The 20,186-nt window shown below is 37.0% G+C and overlaps 1 protein-coding gene across 2 annotated transcripts; it reads right to left on the bottom strand.

Annotated features, from left to right (window-relative positions):
• Positions 1–1,342: 1,342 nt before the first annotated feature.
• On the bottom strand, positions 1,343–15,839 carry LOC121729285. Of its 2 annotated transcripts, none has more exons than XM_042117749.1 (8): positions 15,340–15,839; positions 15,113–15,253; positions 11,473–14,877; positions 10,850–10,982; positions 8,919–9,015; positions 8,652–8,735; positions 2,776–2,961; positions 1,343–2,455 (listed from the first exon to the last, which is right to left on the bottom strand). In XM_042117749.1, the coding sequence occupies exons 1-8, from the start codon at positions 15,601–15,603 to the stop codon at positions 2,308–2,310; spliced, it is 4,458 nt and encodes a 1,485-aa protein (XP_041973683.1). In that variant the 5' UTR covers positions 15,604–15,839; the 3' UTR covers positions 1,343–2,307. The 2 variants fall into 2 exon arrangements, with proteins under 2 accessions (XP_041973683.1, XP_041973684.1); XM_042117750.1 differs by having other exon boundaries at positions 8,652–8,732.
• Between the last annotated feature and the right edge of the window lie 4,347 nt (positions 15,840–20,186).

Raw genomic sequence — 20,186 nt, 5'->3', positions numbered from 1 at the left:
AGCCGGCTATATGAGACGGCAGCAGACGACGTGTCGTCACGACTGGTTTGTCTATGAATAAGTGTCGCTAGCATCGTGTCGCTAGCTGCGGAGGGTATTTCATAGAAATACATAGAAACCAGTAGTGTCGACGACACGTCGTCTGCAGTTGTCGCGTGTCGCCCGGTTCCAAATGTACCTTTACAGTATTTTTCTCTGAGCAAAATGATATTGTTCGCTACATGATACATTTATTAAATATTGATTTCTAAAGATTTTTTGACAGGTGGTAGGTACATAAAGTTAATATACCTGTTATAATAGGTATATTAACTTTATGGTATCTAATCAGACCAATGAGTTTCTAAAATACTAGAGTAGCAATGTCTTACAAAAGATTCTCAGAAATGCGTAACCACTTTTTTGTTCAAAAGACAATGTCAAGTCATATATTCGTTATGTCATTATGTATGTGAGATATGCCTGCAGGCATCTTCGAAGTGGCAACGCGTTGCTACCGTAAACTTCCAATCTAGTTACGTTAGTAACATAGAATATCATTGAATCAGACGCTTTTGATTGGCTCATATCAAAACATTGACCAATTAACTATATTGAAAAAGATAAACTTTTGTTAAAAAAACCTCTGAAACCAGGCATTACACTGTAATTTATATAAAATAATGAAAATGCCATGTACTGGTAATTCTAATAAAGAAAATAAGTATATGTTGTAGATATGATATCATAATATACACAAAATATTTCATATTACCTTTACACATCAGATTTTAGTCTTTAGTAAAGGAAATAATATATAACAATCAATTATATCACTCCAATAATGTTTCTAAGGAAAAATATTGGTATTTATACATTTGCACACAGTATGTTTTTACGTTGTCCGGCTCGGATACTAATATATATATATGAGCGTGGGAAAGATACAAGTAGCTACCGAATTTCTCTCTCTATCCCAAGACCGGACTTCAGTATACATTGTCATATACTTACATAGTAATATTAATGTTAAGAAACATTCATTTTCAAAATAAAAAATATAAATACTTATGTAAGTACTCGATAAGGTAAAATAAACATTTTTAAACATAAACCATAAAGTTAATATACCTAGCGGAATAGAGCAACAATTTCGAGCTGTCAAGCGAAACCGAAATTGATTTACATCTGTGTGTAAAATATGTGTACGTATACACTTACACAAGTATCTTTCTATGAGATTAAATTGTCAACGTCCCGATAAGCGCCGACTGGACGTCAAAAAAAAAAAAAGAGTTCTGTTGTCATGTATCACACATCTCTTTTTACCATGCAGTGTTACTGATAGTGACATCTCGCTTGCTCAGGCCTTTGTTTATCTATTTCGCTAGGTATATTAACTTTATGATATAAACAGGACCTATGCTTTATTTTTAGTCAAAATAAAAAAAAACTATAAGAGTCCACCAATATCAATAAACCGCATTCGACGACGAAAAATAAGGAGAGTCTCTCAATGCTGTCCATTTGAAAAGATATCAGTAGAATTAATTTTACATTATATGCATCAATTTATTTTTATAATTGTATTTGTTAAAAAAACGCCACAATGCTGCACCACTGACTGCTTTCTGATTGGCCGCAACTGTTGCGGACGCGCAGCCATTGATTCATACATTTTTTATGAACCACTTTCTTTAATTAAATCTAGCTTACATTGCACTTATATTATGCGGTCACATGCTAGATGGCTGTCCTAAATGATAATGCTTCCTCCGTTTACAAAGCTCATAATAGAGTGGTATTACTACTATTGTATGTTAAAACATTAATGTTTATACTACTATAATATTGTGTTTTATTTAGGCTAGAGACTAGGAGGTGAATCTGTCTTGAGAACGGTGACAGGCGTTCTTCTTATTAAAGGGTGTGTTCCGAAATATAACCAAGCAATGTACCAGTGCTCATGATACCATAAATCAATGCCGAATGATTCGTTCCCAAATATACGCCAGTGGGTGTATCATACACGATTTGCCGCAAACAGCTATACAGGTGTTTGGTAGTAACTAGTAACTCTAGCCATCCTGTCAACGAATCGTTGCCGCTGACAGCAAAAAATAAGGGTCATTTGCATTTCTGTATTGAATTGACAGCCTTCAATTACGCGAGACGTCATGCAAGTCTGTCAAATCCATACACATTTAGAAATGCATCTACGCGTCGCGTTGCTGTCTGAGATGACCCTAAGCTTGAGTATTTGAGACTATCCTCCCAATCTCCAGCTACGATGTCTATCAAGTTTTATATTACAGATAGTTAATATAATTAGCGATGTCGGCCCTTCACGCCGTAGTGGTTCCCGGAGCCCTCGCGGCTGTACCGCCTCTCCTTGCGTTCGTCTCGCGACCCGCGCGACTTGTCGCGGCGGTCACGGTCGCGCGACCTCTCTTTGTCGCGACTCGACTCGTGAGTTCTGTCGGAATAGCAACATAAATTCTTATTTTATACATTAACATTGATGACGATAGACAGGCCGGCGGCTCTCCAGCAAACACGATATTATTTATTTAAGTCGTAACTGGTTTGAAGATATTTAAACAATTATCAGGATTAAAACTACATAATATCCTTTCTCAGCACTCACTAGTAATTAGTATCTTCATGCTTTTCATAGAAACATCTCAGATTTAAGCCTAAGAGGTAACATAATATAGATTTAGATTTAAGCGTATCATGATATAGTATGTTACAGAAACTTTCACATTTATAGTGTAGCATAGACAAGGCAATTACCTGGTCTCTCCGGCGGAGCGACTGTCGCGCGACTTGCGGCGCGACGGGGCGCTGTTGGAGCGCGAGCGCGGCGACCGTGGCGACCGGTCGCGTGACTTGTGCGGCGACCGCGGCGACAGGTCGCGCGACTTGTGCGGCGACCCTTGCGGCGACTCGCGCTCGCTGTTCAAATTGAAGTCATCAAATCTACAACAAATATTTAAAAATAATTTCGAGCGAATGGGTTTTATGTCGTAAAGGCTATAACTGCCGACTGCCACTGTAGGTAATACAAATGCCATAGAATAGAAACACTAATGGATTTCTGAGACAAACTAACAGATTTCTTTTGCTAACCTGTACCTATGTATTATGATCGCGGGGATAATACGTCGAGAACGGACGTGTCACGACACGTCCGTTCTCGACGTATTTTAATTAAAACAATTTAGAAAAATATACAAACTATAATGTGCTGATAAGTGACCTCGATTAGTGCTTGTGACATACATGTTTGAAATAATGTCTGAGTAGATTAAATAGTGAATTAATAAAACCCAAATAAAATGGCGGAGAGTCCCTTTGGGCGTAGTGGCAGAACGGCAAGAACTCCACCACCGACACCCGGACCTTCAGTTCCACCTCGCAGTACAGGGATGGAGACGACCGACATCATCAGCACGCCAGATGTTCAGCAATGGTTAGACAGCATAGGACAAGCCCTTAGTGACATATGCATTATTGCCTCCGAAGGTAAATTGAACTCGGACCAAAAGCTTCGTGTCAACTCATTGTGCAGAAAAGTAAACCACGGCGCTGGACAGATGGCTTTACTTTATCAATCAGTCAAGCAGAAGGCTATCCAAGCCCAATTAACTTACCGCGTTCTCGATGACCAGCAAAATCTGGAGCGAGAACTGCAGGACATTAAGGCCGACGTTAAAAGTATATTGAAAGAATCGCCTAAAGCAACCACAGGACATTCTTTTGCGGATATGGTTAAAAGAGGAATTAATTATATCCAGCCCTCTAACTTAAGCTCTGTAGCCATATACCCTACCGACAAACAAAAAACTAGCGACGATACAAAATGCCTGGTGCAGCAAATTATTCGGCCAGAAGAGCTTAAACTCCACGTGCGTGCCCTACGAAAGACAAGGAACGGTGGTGTTGTAATAAGCACTGAATCCAAGGAGGATATAGAAAAAATTAAGCAATCTCCGTACATCAGTGATGCAGGCCTGACTGTTGATGAGCCGCGCAAGCGCAAGCCCCGAGTCGTGGTTATCGGTGTTCCCTCGTCTATGACGGAAAGAGAAGTACTGACGTGCATGTATAACCAAAATTTTGCCGAAAAATTGAAGGACCTGGATATTCAATCTTTTCTGAATTCCAGTAAATTAAGCCACAAGTCTGGCAAAAAAGACGCAGAAACCTGTAACTTTATATTCGAAGTACCAGCAGCTATTCACAGAGTCCTCATCTCCAATGGTCGCATTTTTGTGAACTGGTCGTCTTGCCCTGTAAAGGATTTTACGATAGTAACAAGATGCTTCAAGTGCCAGCAGTATGGCCATGCTGCGAAGACCTGCCGGGAAACGAACTGCACCTGCAGCCACTGTGGTGAGCAAGGGCACACCATAAAAGACTGTCCAAAGAAAGAAGTAGATGGAAGGTGCGCAACATGCATGCGCTTTAAAAAGCCTAGCAATCATACTACCGGTGCTGCTGAATGCCCCGCCAAAACAATAGCCGAAAAAAGGTATATAAACTCGGTGGACTATGAAGGCGCCTAAGAGCGCCACATTACAGGTTTTTCATCGACCTTACTAGTAATCCTTTATTAACTCTTAGTTTTTTCCTATTAATTTAATTTAGTGATAACTTTATTTTTAATTTTTTATAATTTATAATGATGAATAATATTATACAAGAAATAGATACTATGTATGTTGCTGAATCAAAAATATGCGAAGTAGAAAATTGCAAACGTTATCTTTCCGACATTACAAATCCACTTAATATTTTAACACAAAATATTCGCAGTATCTACAAGAATTTTGATGAACTTAACCTCTTTCTCCACAGACTAGACATACACTATGATGTAGTTGTTCTTACCGAATGTTGGCTAGCTAAGCGATATAATGTACCAATGTTAGCGGGTTACAATGTGTATATGACTCAAAACAACTACAATCAAAATGATGGAGTTGTAATGTACGTTAATAAACAGCTTAATGCTACCGTAGAGGAGTAGTACACTATTACTGAAAATAGGAACTGAATATGCAGTCCTAGGGACGTACAGATCACCTTCTTTTAGAGATATATTTAATTTTATGAATAAATTAAATGTCAAATCACAAATCTATCACATTTTAAGAAAATAATTTTGATTGGAGATATTAATATTAACATTCTTCCAGGAAGCAATGACAGCAGTGCTCAGGACTACCTCAACTTATGTGCTTATCACGGCCTACTCCCTGCTCATACGCTCCCCACTCATCGAAGTGGATCCTGCTTAGATCATGTAATGCTTAAATCAAATTATCAACCGCTAACACTAATTCTAAATCCAACAATAACAGATCATAACGCTGTCCTACTAACATTAAATTGTCGCATGCGTAGTCACAAACAAAATTGTCAATTAATATCTAAGTTAAACATAAACAAACTCGAGGAAGATTAATGCAAAATCGACTTTGCACCGATTTACAATAATGCCGATACTGATTTTTGTATGTCATACGTAATACAAAATCTACAAAATGCAATCCAGAAAAATACAAGGCTCTATCGCACTAGCAGTAAAAAATTAAATCTCAAGCCATGGATTACTCCCGGTCTTCTGCGCTGCATAAGACATAGGGATAAATTACATATGAAATCTAGAGAAAGTCCACACAATGCCATATTGCAAACCACATACAAAAGGTATCGTAACTTTGGCAATGACTTGCTAAGACGAGTAAAAAATAATTACGATAAAAACATTTTGGAACGTGCTAGAAATAACAGCAGAAAAATTTGGAAACATATCAAGGACATAACATACACCAAAAAGCATCACGAATCATCCTCAGTTTTGCTCAAAAATCAATCTTCAGAATTGGCATCTCTAAACATTGTAAATAATTATTTTGTAAATATTGGGGCGCACTTAGCACATAAATCACAAAGTCAATTGCACGGTCGACCATATGCCGCTTTAACTAATAGATCTAACGCAATGTCTTTCTCATTAATAGACACCGATGAATCCGAGGTAGGTAGAATTATTGAAAGCCTACGGGATGACTGCGCAGTTGGATGGGATAATATCTCGTGTACAATTTTGAAAAAATTTAGACATATTCTGGTTCCACACTTAACCCATATCTTTCAAAAATGCTTATCTCAAGGTCATTTTCCTAAATGTTTAAAAAAGGCAGTCGTAGTACCGATTTATAAAACCGGTGACAAACAGGAAGTCTCAAATTACCGCCCTATCTCAATCTTACCATCATTGTCAAAGGTATTAGAAAAAATCATTAACAACAGGCTGGTCAATTACTTAGAACATATATTATCAGCATTATCAAATAACCAATTTGGATTTAGATCGAAACTTTCAACAGCTGACGCCGTACATAATTTGACAAATCATATAGCCCGAGAAGTGGATAAAGGTAATCACGTAATTGGAATCTTCCTTGACCTTTGCAAAAGCTTTTGATACAGTATCTACAGAAATCCTATTACACAAACTCGAATCCTTAGGAATAAGGGGCACACAATTAAAATTATTTAAAAGCTACCTAGAGAACCGCACTCAATGTGTCAAGGTGGACAGTGTATATATAGCTCATTTGAAAATAATACAAATTATGGTGTTCCACAAGGAAGTATTTTAGGGCCAACACTGTTTTTAATATACATAAATGATCTGTGTCAACTAAAACTAGACCGTGGCATAATCATATCATACGCTGATGACACAGCACTTGTTTTTTCTGCTAGCACATATCGCGAAGTTTTCGAGTATGCACAGCAAGGTTTTAATATCGTAAATAATTGACTATCGACTCATTTATTAACATTAAACGCCGAAAAGACTAAATACATAAAGTTTTCGATGCGTAAATCCACCTCAGCAATTACTAACCAGCCACTATATGCACATCTTTGCACAACATTCTCTAACATGGCATGCACATGTCCTAGTATTGATGGGATTAATAATATAAAGTATCTAGGTATAATAATAGATGAAAATCTGTCTTTTAGGCCTCATGTAGATAAACTATGTGAAAAAAATCGTAAGTTGATGTTTATTTTCAAGAAACTTCGTCATATACTAGACCAACATTTAATCAAGCAGGTGTATTTTGCTTTATGTCAATCGATACTAACTTATTGTATTACATCTTGGGGAGGAGTAGGAAAAACGCTGTTACTAACTGTTGAAAGAGCACAAAGGGCAATAATCAAAATATGTAACTTTCGACCTTTTCTTTTCCCTACTAACCAGCTTTATACGTCATTTGAAGTAGTAACAGTTCGTCAGCTTTTCATCCTAAACGTAGTACTAAAGCAACACATATCTCTACCCTTCTACCCGGATTCCATCAACAAAAGGCGGAAAGATATCGTTTGTCCACTAGAAATAAATACAAATCATGCTTTTGCTGATAAGTACTTCATATTTTAGGTCCTCTTCTTTATAAAAGAATAAATGCCCTGTTAAATATATATTCTGTTAATTATTTTAATTGTAAATTAAGCCTTAAAAAAATTCTTCAAAATATGACTTATGAGGAAACAGAGAAGCTTCTAGTGGTTTTGCAATAAATGAACATTGAAATAAGATTAAGTAAGTATAATTTGGTTAGGACAATGCAGGCAGATCACCTGATTCCATGCGTCAGATGGGCATGTAAAAAGTCGGTCCTGCGCATGATCCCTCGTCAGTCGTGTCAGTACACAAGAGCAGTCTCTAGAGCAGTCTCTAGAGACTGCTCTTGTGTACTGCCAAGGGCGTCGCCAGCCGAAGGCGCAGGGGGGGGGGGGGGGGGGCAAGTTGACTTTACCTACTACAATTCATACTTTTCTCATTCTCTATAAATGAGAAAAGTAGATATGAATTGTAGGTAAAGTCGACAGCACATGAAGCTTTTCACTTGTACTACGACGAGCCTTACATCTATGATCTACAGCGATTGTAATAACAACAGTATCTCAGTACTATATTACATATAATATATTCTGTGACAGTACAGAGTCGAGAGAGAGAGATGTGTAAAGCTTTGTTTTAGCTTCGTGGTAAAGCTACACGAGCACGAGCTCTTGACTATGCAATAAAAACTTGTAAATAAGTTATAATAACATTTATTAGAAAAATAGAATAAAAAGGAGTTTGAATTTGAATAAGTGTACATCGTGCAGCGTATTTTTTTAAATTACCAGATACTATTTTCCGTAACTGGCCTGGTTTTAAATGAAACGCCACCGTCACCCAAACCGGTGCGAGGGTTATTATTATCTAATATATTAAAACTCTCGTGTCACAGTGTTTGTGCGCGAATTCCTCCAAAACGGCTCAACTGATTTTTGTATGTACTATCAGAGAAGTTTATTCCTAGGCGAATAGATGGCGGACCTAAGTAATTTGGTCGCGTTACGTCAAACCCATTCGACCGATCGCAGCTAACATTGAATCGACATAAGCCGACCACATGACGTAGGTCCGTCAACTGCTTAGGAATCAATTTCCTCGATGGTACATTCGCTAGGCCTGAGAATAGGTTTTTATGTACTTTTTATATTGATACTAGAAATAATGTTTATGGCAAAACAACATTTGCCTGGTCAGCTAGTTATTATTATATCATAGATAGGATAGGACGTACTTGTTTTTGGGCGAGTCGTGCGAGCTGTGACTAGAGCTGGAGCTGGACGAAGAACTCGACGACGACGATGAGCTTCTGGACCTGCTACAGACAATCATGATAATAGATTTGTTAGGAATTTAACACATCAGTAATGTGACTGAAGTGAGAATGTATTTAAAACAAAATATATTTTGAGCTATTCATTCAGAATATCTTTGCACGAACGGAAAATTCTCAGCTGCAAATGTGTTCACAAAATTTCATGCAATAAATAATTTATTTTACCTTTTTTTGTTTTTCGTATCTGTTGATTTTCCATTCTTTTCGCTTTGCTCCGCCTGTGCTTCGGAGTTTTCATCACCTTTTGATTTTTCTTCACCATCTAAAAAAATTATTTAAACATTTAAAGTAAAAAGTTATTTCATATCATGGGTCTTGGTTCCCTGACTTATGTCCTTTCTGAGATTTTTGAAAATAGATGATCAAATTACTAGTGTTTTTGTTTGACAAAACGCCAAAACATAGACCAAAAAACAACTCTGTTCAATATAAAAATACCCAGAAATTGTATTAGGCAGCCCCTAACCTATAATATAATGTAAGTACATATTATGTAATAATATTGAACTATATTTTATTGTACAATTTATTTTACAAAGATTGAAAGCGCATTCAATATTAACTCTAATTATTAAATCAATTTTATTGCCTAATATTACGTACTAGCTTTTACCCGCAGCTTCGCTCGCGTTAAAACGTATTATTATAATATTATAGCTGTTGCCCGCGACTTTGTCCGCATTAACATAGTATAATAACGGAAATGGATAATTTTGAAATGGATTAATTTGCCGACGGAAAAGTCCCCTGCATATTGATCAAAGGTCACTCGTAAACTGTATGTTTAGCTTAGGTTGGAATAAATTGACTTTTAAATAATAAGTATATTCCTACAAAGGAGATTTAAAACTTAACACTAACGACGCTAAACCATTTTGATGTAAGCAACAATCCCAGGAGGTTGAGTTTGTGAGGGCGCAGCCCCCCCAAGTACGGACCGATATCAAAGTCCTCCGCATATTAATCAAATGACAGCCGAAAACTATTTGTTTAGTTTTGGTTGTATTAATAACTTTGTTATTAAAAGGGAAAATTAAAACTCAAAACTAACGACGCGACATCATTTTGATGTAAGCAGATATCCCAGGAGGGGAGGGGGGGTTTGGGGGGGGCGCAGCCCCCCCAAGTACGGACCGACGTCAAAGTCCTACGCATATTTATCAAATGACAGCCGAAAAGTGTATGGTAAGTTTTGGTTGTATTAATAACTTTGTTATTAAAAGGGAAAATTAAAACTCAAAACTAACGACGCGACATCATTTTGATGTAAGCAGGTATCCCAGGAGGGGGAGGGTTTGGGGGGGCGCAGCCCCCCAAGTACGGACCCACGTCAAAGTCCTACGCATATTTATCAAATGAAAAATCGGTTTAGCGGTTTGGGCGCAAATCATAAAAGTTTATTGAGCGGGAACCGTACATTTTTTCGGGATGAAAAGTATCCTATGTCCTTTCTAGGTACTTAAAGTATCTCCATACCAAATGTCATTAAAATCGATTGAATATTTTACGCGCAAATCACAATAGTTTATTGTGCGGAAACCGTACATTTTTTCGGGACAAAAAGTATCCTATGTCCTTTCTCGGTACTTAAAGTATCTCCATTCTGAATTTCATCCAAATCGATTGAATAGTTTACGTGCAAATCATAAAAGTTTTTTGTGCGGGAACCGTACATTTTTCCGGGACAAAAAGTATCCCTTGTCCTTTCTTATGTCTTAAAATATCTCCATACCAAATTTCATCAAAATCGATCGAATAGTTTACGCGCAAATCATAAAAGTTTCCTGTGCGGAAACCGTACATTTTTCCGGGACAAAAAGTATCCTATGTCCTTTCTCGGGACTCAAAGTATCTCCATACCAAATTTCAGCGAAATCGGTTCAGCGGTTTGGGCGTGAAGAGGTAACAGACAGACAGACAGACAGACAGACAGACACACTTTCACATTTATAATATTAGTATGGAAGTATGGAAGTATGGATTGTGCAATATTATCGACCCACGCCAATAATATTGCACAAATCACAATACGTAATATTGGGCAATAAAATTGATCGTCTAGGGGCCCGCTTAGACAAGCAAGTGGTAGTATTCACCTTGTTTGGAGGAGTTGCCCTGTTCCTCGTCGCTGCCCCACAGGTCGTACTTGGACAGGTCTGCCTCGTCTCCTGACTCCTCCTCCTCATCCTCAGCCCCCTCCGCACCATCCTGAGAGGCTGACGGCTTGGTCTGCAACAATAAACAGGTACCAATATATTTTATTTTCTTTTCATATTCAATAACCTAAGTTGTATCTGCAAAATGTATACTGTAAATTATCACTTTGATAATTTACATTTTTAAAGAAAACTTGTAACGCATCATTGAAAAATGGATAATTTTTATTGTTTACTTTTTAAGTCAAAAAGTAAAACAATAGCTTTTAATTCTTTGAAGTAGTACCAAATACTGATGAAAATGCCAGCCACTTTATTGCACAACGAGTTTATTGCACAGAAATCGTAATTTTTTTCGCTATAAAAACTCTTTTGCAGGATTCAAAGTCAATATCAAATTTCACCTGGATCTGTGTTTGACAGTCAAGGCGAAAAATGTATCAGACAGACAGGTAGCTCACGCAATTGTAGTTTTAGTATGGATTTTAATAATTGTATACCATAAGCATTTGTTTATCTCATGTTAAAAGTTTACAAGCATTCAAAATTTACATCATACAAACCTTTCTACGTCTTTTCCTTCCCTCGTCTTTGCTGGGCTTATCAGGCTGTTTCATTGTCAACTTAAGTCTATTCAACATAATCGGCTTCGGTAGAGCGAAACTTTTGAAATTGCCTATCACTGGTGCATTTTCGTTTAAGTTATTTGCACCCTTTTCGTCGCTTTTTAGATTTAGGTTTAACTTGTTGGACAAACTCGTCGGTAGTACGACTGGACCGGGATCGAAAATGTCACTTAGAAACGGCGTGTCACCAGTGTTACCGTCCATCTTCTGGATTTGCTTTTCCATATTATCGTCCGGATTAGATTCCTTCTCCCAGTCTTCGTCGTTAGTTAAATTTATTGTTTCAACTCCAGTATTGGTACTTTGCTGATTTTCAGTCCCCGCTTGATGTGAGTCGTTTTTTGAGTTTGCCTGGGGTTGATTCAACTTTTGCAAGTTTTGTAAAGCGAGAAAAAGAGTGTTAGCATTTATGCCCGATAATAAACTGGATAAGTCAAGTTGTGGAAGCTCCACTGCTGGCTTCTGCTGTTGATTGTTTTCATCTGGATTGTTTTGAACAGTATTTGAGATATCAGTAATGTCCTGCACTGGGGGACTTATATTTTGTTCTGTTTGCTCAACATGTATTTGCCTTTTTACATTTTTATGTCTTTTATTATCTGGTTTTATAATAATAGTTTCCAAAACACGGACCTTCTTTGAGGGGCTAACATCTTTATCTTTAGGCATAGGAATATCACAGGTTTTAATACTTTCGATTTCTTCTGATATTTTTTGTATCTCGTTATATTCTTCTTTAGGAGGGACTTGTTTTCTTGTTGCTAATAATTTATTTTTACTATCTAGCATATTAGGGGCTTTGTTACTAGCTGCATATTCATTAAATGGAATGTTTTGTAGTTTACTAATTAAGGGCGTAGAAGAATTTATAAACTGATTATTATCACTACTATTATCGAGATCTTTTAATAAACCAAACAAGTCGTTTTGTTTTTCTCTCAAAAACTCTGAGCTTAGCTCACCATTCTCTGACTTTTGGGAATCACTATTTTGGTAAAGTAAATCACTAGGACTCTGACTCGGTTGTTTAACCGCCGTGGTATTTTGAGACGCATTTTCCTTTTCAGCTGGCACTGCTACAACTGAATCCGAAGTATTATAGAGAGCGTCGTCATCATCATCCCATTCCATTTGGGTTTTCTTAATACTTTCGTATGCTTTTTCTTCATCATAGGTTTCTGGACTTTTCTGGACATCACCGGTAGTGTCAAAAATATCCATTATACTTCTATTCTTTGAAGTAGTGCTCGACTGAACGACATCAAAAATTCGAGATGAATTCTCAATTAAAGAAGTGTCAACAGTTTTTGTTGCCTCTGAGCTTTGATCATTATCAAATAAACTTTGATTTTTATCAAATAAACTTTGGATGCCTTTATCAGACGACTGAACGACATCAAAAATTCGAGATGAATTCTCAATTAAAGAAGTGTCAACAGGTTTTCTTGTCTCTGATCTTTGATTATTATCAAATAAACTTTGATTATTATCAAATAAACTTAGATTTTTATCAAATAAACTTTGGATGCCTTTATCAGACGACTGAACAACATCAAAAATTCGAGATGAATTGTCAATCAAAGAAGTGTCAACAGTTTTTCTTGTGTCTGAGCTTTGATCATTACCAAATAATTTTTGATTTTTATCATATAAACTTTGCATGCCCTTGTCAAAAGATACGTAAGAGTCCATACCCACAAAATTATCGAGATCGTCTTTTGTAAAGTCCACGTCTTTTTTAGGAGCTTGTACCGACATGTAGCCCTTTTGCTCAGCACTGTACACATTGGTAGGAACTGGGGCAGAAGCCTGTTGAACCACTTTATGAAGAGTTAATTCTACTGGTTTTTCAGAGTTAGGTAGTTGTTTGTTCTTATTGAAAGAACTTCCATTTCCCTTTGCCCAAAATCCTTTCTTCTTAACATTGTTTTTAAAGTCCTGATAATTATTATTAGCTATTGAACCAAGCTTTGTCGGCACATATTCACTTGAACAACCATCTGTATCAAAAGCTGCCATTGTGACATTGTTTCTTTGATCATTTCTGACATTCATGTTGTGTAAGTTTGAAGTGTAAATATTACCGGTAACAAGGGGAGACTTTTCAGCAGGTTTCAAAGTATTATATCCAGGATATGTAATATTTGGAACATAGTCTTTAGGCTTTGCACTTGTAATTCTTCTTTTATATTTCCTTTTTCCTTTACCGATATCTCCAAATTTTCGAGATCTGAAGTCCACTTCGGCACTATCGTAAGACAGAGACTCCGAGTCTGAATCTTGCGTTGATTGTCTTGCACTATTGAAGTTTATTTGAATTTTTTTAGGTATGTTAGCTTTAACATTACTATCCTGTTCATCATCTGAATCAGAATAATTTGAGTCCCGACTGTCACGGGAAGTGGATCTATTTCTTTGTCTTTCATCAATTGTACTTGTAGATGCACCTGCTTGCTCTGGTTCATTTTCTCCTCCTCCGAGAAGGAGAGTCTCAACACTAGCACTTTTCTGACGTAATGCAGATGGATTTTGATTATTACTTTTAATACTGACATTAACATCATCATCATCATCATCACTATCAGACGGAATAATTATTTCATCTGGATTTAAAAGTTTTTGAGGTATTTTTGGTTTGACATTAACACTTTTATCAACTGTTGGTGTTGGACATTTGACATCAGCAATAGTTTTTTGGGTTTCTAGATGTGAATCAACTAAACAACCGGTAAGTAGCAAACGCTGCCTCCAAGCAAATATTGTTTTGAAATCTGGAGCCGGTTTATCAAACATGGATTCAAACTTTTCCGTGCTAATCTTGCAGTTGTTGTATACAATAGCAAAAGCTGCAGCTTTTACTCTTTCTTCAATGCTATAAGTTACTTCAAAAGTTTCCGCAGGAGTGGAGCCAGTAAATTTATAAACAAAGTCATTGTTGGTAGAAGACACTCTGTTTTCCATTACAGGATGTTTAAAAGATGGAGATATATGATTACTATTTTTTGAGCCTGTCTCATAACCAGAAGAACCAGCCGGATCCTTATCGCCTGTGCTGATAAATCTTTTCCTTTGCAGACCATTTGTCTTATAATTTGGAAGCATATAATCTTGCTTATGATAGCCAATCTGGTTTTGTATTTGATGTCTTCTAAATGCCATTTTTGACAATGGGGGCAGTTCACAGACTGAGCCATCACTGAGGCTGCCGCTTACTTTTTCAGGATCTTTACTTCTGTAAAAGGGAAGGTTTGTGGCGGACACTGGCATTACGGGATCCTTTGCTTCCTTGGACAGCATTGTCGGTGGCAACTTTTTGTTAACTGGTCCTTCAGTGATGCCAACCTGAAGGCAGGAAAAATAATCTCCACTTTAGTGAATATGTGCTTCTAAAATAATAATATAACATCTTCTTAGCTTCAAATCCACAAACAGCCATAATATCGTAAATTGGTTCATGATAACTCAAACAACAAATTTTAATACTGTAGCCGAAATTATTAGCTTGTGTACAGCCTCAATAGTATTGTATAACACTTTAACAGTAATTAGTAAGTATAAAAATGATCTAGGATATTACCTTATCTTGGGAGTCCGATTTTCGTTTGCGCCTTCTCCTGCCAAATTCATCATATTCGTCGTCAGAGGAAGGTTCTCGTCTCCTGTACTCCACTACACCACGTTCATTGTACCCGCCTCCATAGCCGGTACGCGCCTCGACCTAAAATGGATAGTATACCAGATGTATTACTGTTATATCACACATTACATAGATATATCAAAGTAAACAACAAAATAACAATATACCTCGCCAAACTTTGGTGCATTGCATACATTGCAAGTTTGTCGCCGGGCCCAATTGACATTAGCACACTTATTGCATTGCCAATCATCGGCGTTGAAAAGGCCGCGAGATTTTTCTGCCGCTGATTTCCCGATCTCGGTACCCAGTTTCTTCTTGAAAGGTTTCTGATTAGGACGCTCTTTATTGCAACGATAGCACGAAGTTCGCCGAGCGAAATTTATATTACCACAATTTGCATCGCTACATATCCAATCTCCGTCGTTCATTTTGTTTTGGTTATTCTAGTAGCTTGCTAATAATAAAAATGATAAAATATTATCACATCATCACTATTAAGCCAGGCTTTATTCATAATATTAGCCACAGATTACTAGTATATATTTGATATTAGCCAAATTACAAAACACATGTAAATAAAAGGTAATGGTGACGGCAAAGTTACTTTCAAAGAAAACCAAGCACTCTTTGCAAGAAAAGTGATTACAACAAGCATTCAAGCTTCAGTTCATTCTAGCCATGACATACCATAGACAATCACTCTTTCCTGTTTCCGTTTTTCCACAGATCATACATTACCATCCGGTAAAAAGTAAACTGCCAACTGGTAACGCGACCAGCTTCAAATATCGTTTTCGTAACGTTACTGCTTCAAGGGTATTGATAACGGTATGAAAATTTAAGGCTCACACAGGCGCGTTATTATCAGTCGATAATAACGCATGCGGCATTGCGATAAGGCACCCTGACTCCTGATCCCTTACACACAGCTGCGTTTATCGTCCGATATTTCTTACGAGAGAGCGCCGCGCCGCGAGTACCGTCGTGGCGTGGCGCTCTCCTTGTTGAATACGGAACCCTAAAAAGTAGGTAAGCACAAATCTTGCGGAGGACGCGGTTGAATGTGCGATCCCGCTCCTCCGCGTGTAGCGTTGACGAGGGCATGGGGGGGTTTTAGTCGGTAAACCTCTGCGAAGGGAGTCCGACTGTATAACCCTGCGGCCCTGCCTCATTCCCCCGAGGTGACGGGGGATGGGTAATGCATTTCTCCTGCTTAAAAAATCTCGCGAAATAACTCTGGTGCTCGGAAGTCGGAAGTTGGGCTGCGAGTGAGATTTTGTGCGTCTACGAACATGAACGGAAGGTGTCGCGTCGAACATGCAAAGTCGTATACCAGAAAATAATTATATATTTTACTATTCGGTAATAATAACGTTATTTTTATAAGTATATTTAAATGTTATGTTATTAGATATCGTTAAAAAATAACGATATCTGGCTACCACATAAAGTTAATATACCAGCTATTGAGCAACAATCTCGAGCTGTCAAACGAAACCGAAATTGGTTTACATCTATGTGTAAAAATATGTGTACGTATACACAAGCATAATTGAATATGAATCCTATGAGATTAAATTGTAAACGTGCCGATAAGTGCCGACTGGACGTCAAAAAAAGAGTTCTGCTGTCAGGTATCACACGTCTTTTTTTACCACGCAGTGTCACTGATAGTGACATCTCGCTTGCTCAGGCCTTTGTTTCTCTATTCCGCTAGGTATTTTTTTTTTATGAAATAAGGGAGCAAACGAGCAAACGGGTCACCTGATGGAAAGCAACTTCCGTCGCCCATGGACACTCGCAGCATCAGAAGAGCTGCAATTGCGTTGCCGGCCTTTTAAGAGGGAATAGGGTAATAGGGAGGGTAGGGAAGGGAAGGGAAGGGAATAGTTGAGGGTAGGGAAGGGAATAGGGTAGGGGTTAGGGGATTGGGCCTCCGGTAAACTCACTCACTCGGCGAAACACAGCGCAAGCGCTGTTTCACGCTGGTTTTCTGTGAGAACGTGGTATTTATCCGGTCGAGCCGGCCCATTCGTGCCGAAGCATGGCTCTCATATAATAACTTTATAGGCTATGATTATGAAAATAACAGTACGTAACGTTATTTTTTCCGGTAATCGTTAACGTTATGAAGCCCTGGACGCGACACACACTATAGGTATAGTCTGACAAGAAAGTAAAGAGATTAAAAAGTGGAAACATCGTAGTGTCATCCCTTTCAAATCAATCGAAAAAAGGGATGACGTAGTGTCATCCCTTTTTTCGATTGATTTGAAAGGGATGACACTACGATGTTGCCACTTTTTAATTTCTTCACTTTGTTGACGGACTAATTTTACAAAAATTAATACACTGAATCATGCACCACCATTTAATGATAATCATTGCATCAAAACTGTCCGATACGTCATACAATCATACGAGGCGTATAGCGGTCGGTGGCCTGTCGCCTTATATATAAAAAAAATATAGTCTTCGTTTCGCAGTATGCGGATGATCTGACCTTATATGTAGTAGGGAATAATGTTGATGATGCTTCCGCTAAGCTAACAAGAGCCTTGCATTTTCTTAAGCGTTGGTTGGACAACCACGGCCTAGATTTATCCCCAACTAAAAGCTCCATAGTTCTTTTTAGTCGAATGCGCGTAACACCTCAAGTTAGAGTATTTTTTGATAACATGATCATTCCACAAAAAAACCATCATAAATTTTTAGGTGTCATCCTGGATGAAAAGCTTTCCGGAATTCCTCATTGTGATTATGTTGTAAATAGATGCGAAAAAAATGTAAATATTATCAGATGTCTAGCAGGCGTATGGTGGGGTGCCCATCCATTTTATCTAAAATTAGTTTATAATGCTTTGATTCGCAGCATATTAGAATATGGCTCTTTCCTTTTGGAGCCTGGGCGTGTATCAGGATTTAAATCTTTAGACAAAATTCAAAGTAAATGCCTCAGAATTATATGTGGAGCAATGAAATCTAGTCCAATCAACGCTTTACAGGTTGAATGTTATGATCCTCCTTTACATTTACGCCGTCAATATTTATCCGACAAATATCTCTTTCGATGCCTTCAGCTTTATGATCATACTACTATTGCGAAGCTTCAAACGCTTTCCTATCATATTTCCGAAAATTCATACTGGTTAAATAAACAAAGCCCGTGTTTAATTGTGAGCTATTTTAAATTTAAATCTCTTACTGCACCTATTCATTCTTCTTCTAAATTACCGATTTTTTCTTCTTCTTATGGGGCTCTTGTGTCCGCTCCAAATATTCTGACCATTAATATAGAGAAGAACTCTTTGAGGGCCAATGAAATATTTAATGATATAATTAATACTCAATTTAAAGATCATCATTATATCTTTACAGGTGCTTCTAAAAGTAATGTTAATGGCCATGTTGGTGTAGGTGTATTCCATTCCCAGTACAATATTGTCCAAAAAATTAAACTCCCTTCCGAATGTACCGTATTCTCTAGAGAATGCTTAGGGATCTTAAAAGCTTTAGAATATATTTTATTAGCCAAACTTAAAAATCTATAATTTTTACAGACTCTCTAAAAGATTATTATTATTGTTGGAGTAAGGTGATTTAGGTGATTTTTTCTGTATTAATTGCTTTATTAAACTCTTGGCATCAAAATAATCTCATTATTACATACTTACGACGCATAGTTTTTATGAAATAACCCGTTTATTAAGAGATAAAAACAGAGAATTTTGATGAAACTGTGGTCGCTTAATTAAGAAAATGAAACATAATTAGAAAAAACTAATCTGCGCATTTTGAAGATGAGAATGTTGAGCTCATTATGCGCTGAACAGATTTTTAAATTATATTATTTCTTGCCATAAACTAAGCGCACAAACACAACTCGAAATGGCATTGGGCACGAAGAGCTGTTTTTAACGCTTGATTTACCTAACATTATCCACATATATGAACTTAAAAAAAATAACTAGCTATTACTTATATTATACGCAATAATAATATTTAGTGTTATTTCATTAGTTAGTGTTAGTATGTCCAAAAAAATTTATACAAAAATGCGCAAATAATTCGCAGCGAGTGAGTTTTGCAAGACTGCAGCCTTAAACTATAATAATATGAAAAAGATAGATTATTATTTCATGGAAAATATTATAATGTATCAATATGTATGCAGTTAATTTCGAAAATGTTGAAATGTGTCTATTGATTTCTTGTAGTAATTAATTGCACGGGTCATTAACTATAATAATTTATGTATGGAAATGTAGTAAATGAAAAACTTTTCATGAACTTCAGATTTTTAGGTCCCTGTACTAGTTTGCAACATTTTAGTCTGCAGGCAATGGTTGTTAAGGAGATATTTTAAGGAGGAGGAGAAGGAAGGTATGGGATTATGAGAGGTGCGGCCACTAAGGGAAAATCCTCTGATCAAGTGAGGTGGTATACAGCTGGCCTGAGCCCACGCGATAGATTTCAGCTGTCGTATGTACAGGGTGTAACAAAACAAAGTAATAATACTTATGTGTGTATATAAAGATGCGCGTCCACTGGATCGGAAGCGGAGCGTAAGCAGCGGACGGATTTGTTGCCTAAATCTTGTGGATTAAATCTGTTTTATTGTTTTGTGTTTATTTAGCTATGTACAATAATTTTTATTGAAATAAAACATTTATTTGAGCTCATTTCTTTTTTTTTTTTTTATTTTTGGTATGTTTAGAGTGGAAGGTTTTGCACTTAAAAATTTTAACTTTAGTTTCAATTTAAAAAAATAATAAATGTTATTTTTTTTCTTCTAAGTCCGACCTCTTGTTACGTAGTATATGACATTCTCTTTGTCTTGTGCCTGTGGTGCTGAGGTTGGGGATGTCAACCATATTATATTCTTTTCTTGTCCTCTTTACAACCGTTCCCATTTCCTTGATTCATTGTTAAAGAATAAAATTCCTTTTCCTACTTCACTTATTTGTTTATTACATTCTAGAAAATATATTATTTAACAAATATTAGCTGA

The sequence above is a fragment of the Aricia agestis genome, chromosome 8 (genome assembly GCF_905147365.1).
Source record: "Aricia agestis chromosome 8, ilAriAges1.1, whole genome shotgun sequence".
Classification (NCBI taxonomy): Eukaryota; Metazoa; Arthropoda; class Insecta; order Lepidoptera; family Lycaenidae; genus Aricia; species Aricia agestis.
Note: the sequence above shows the minus strand (reverse complement) of the source record. Positions and strands in the feature narration are given on the sequence as shown.

Bases quoted from the DNA above. Each gene is read 5' to 3' on its own strand.
- LOC121729285 (XM_042117749.1), bottom strand. From the start codon at position 15,603: ATGAACGACGGAGATTGGATATGTAGCGATGCAAATTGTGGTAATATA. The intron at 8,736-8,918 runs GTAAAATAAATT...GATTGTCTGTAG, and splicing joins GATACGAAAAACAAAAAAAG to CAGGTCCAGAAGCTCATCGT. The intron at 2,962-8,651 runs GTACGTCCTATC...TATTTGTTGTAG, and splicing joins CACGACTCGCCCAAAAACAA to ATTTGATGACTTCAATTTGA.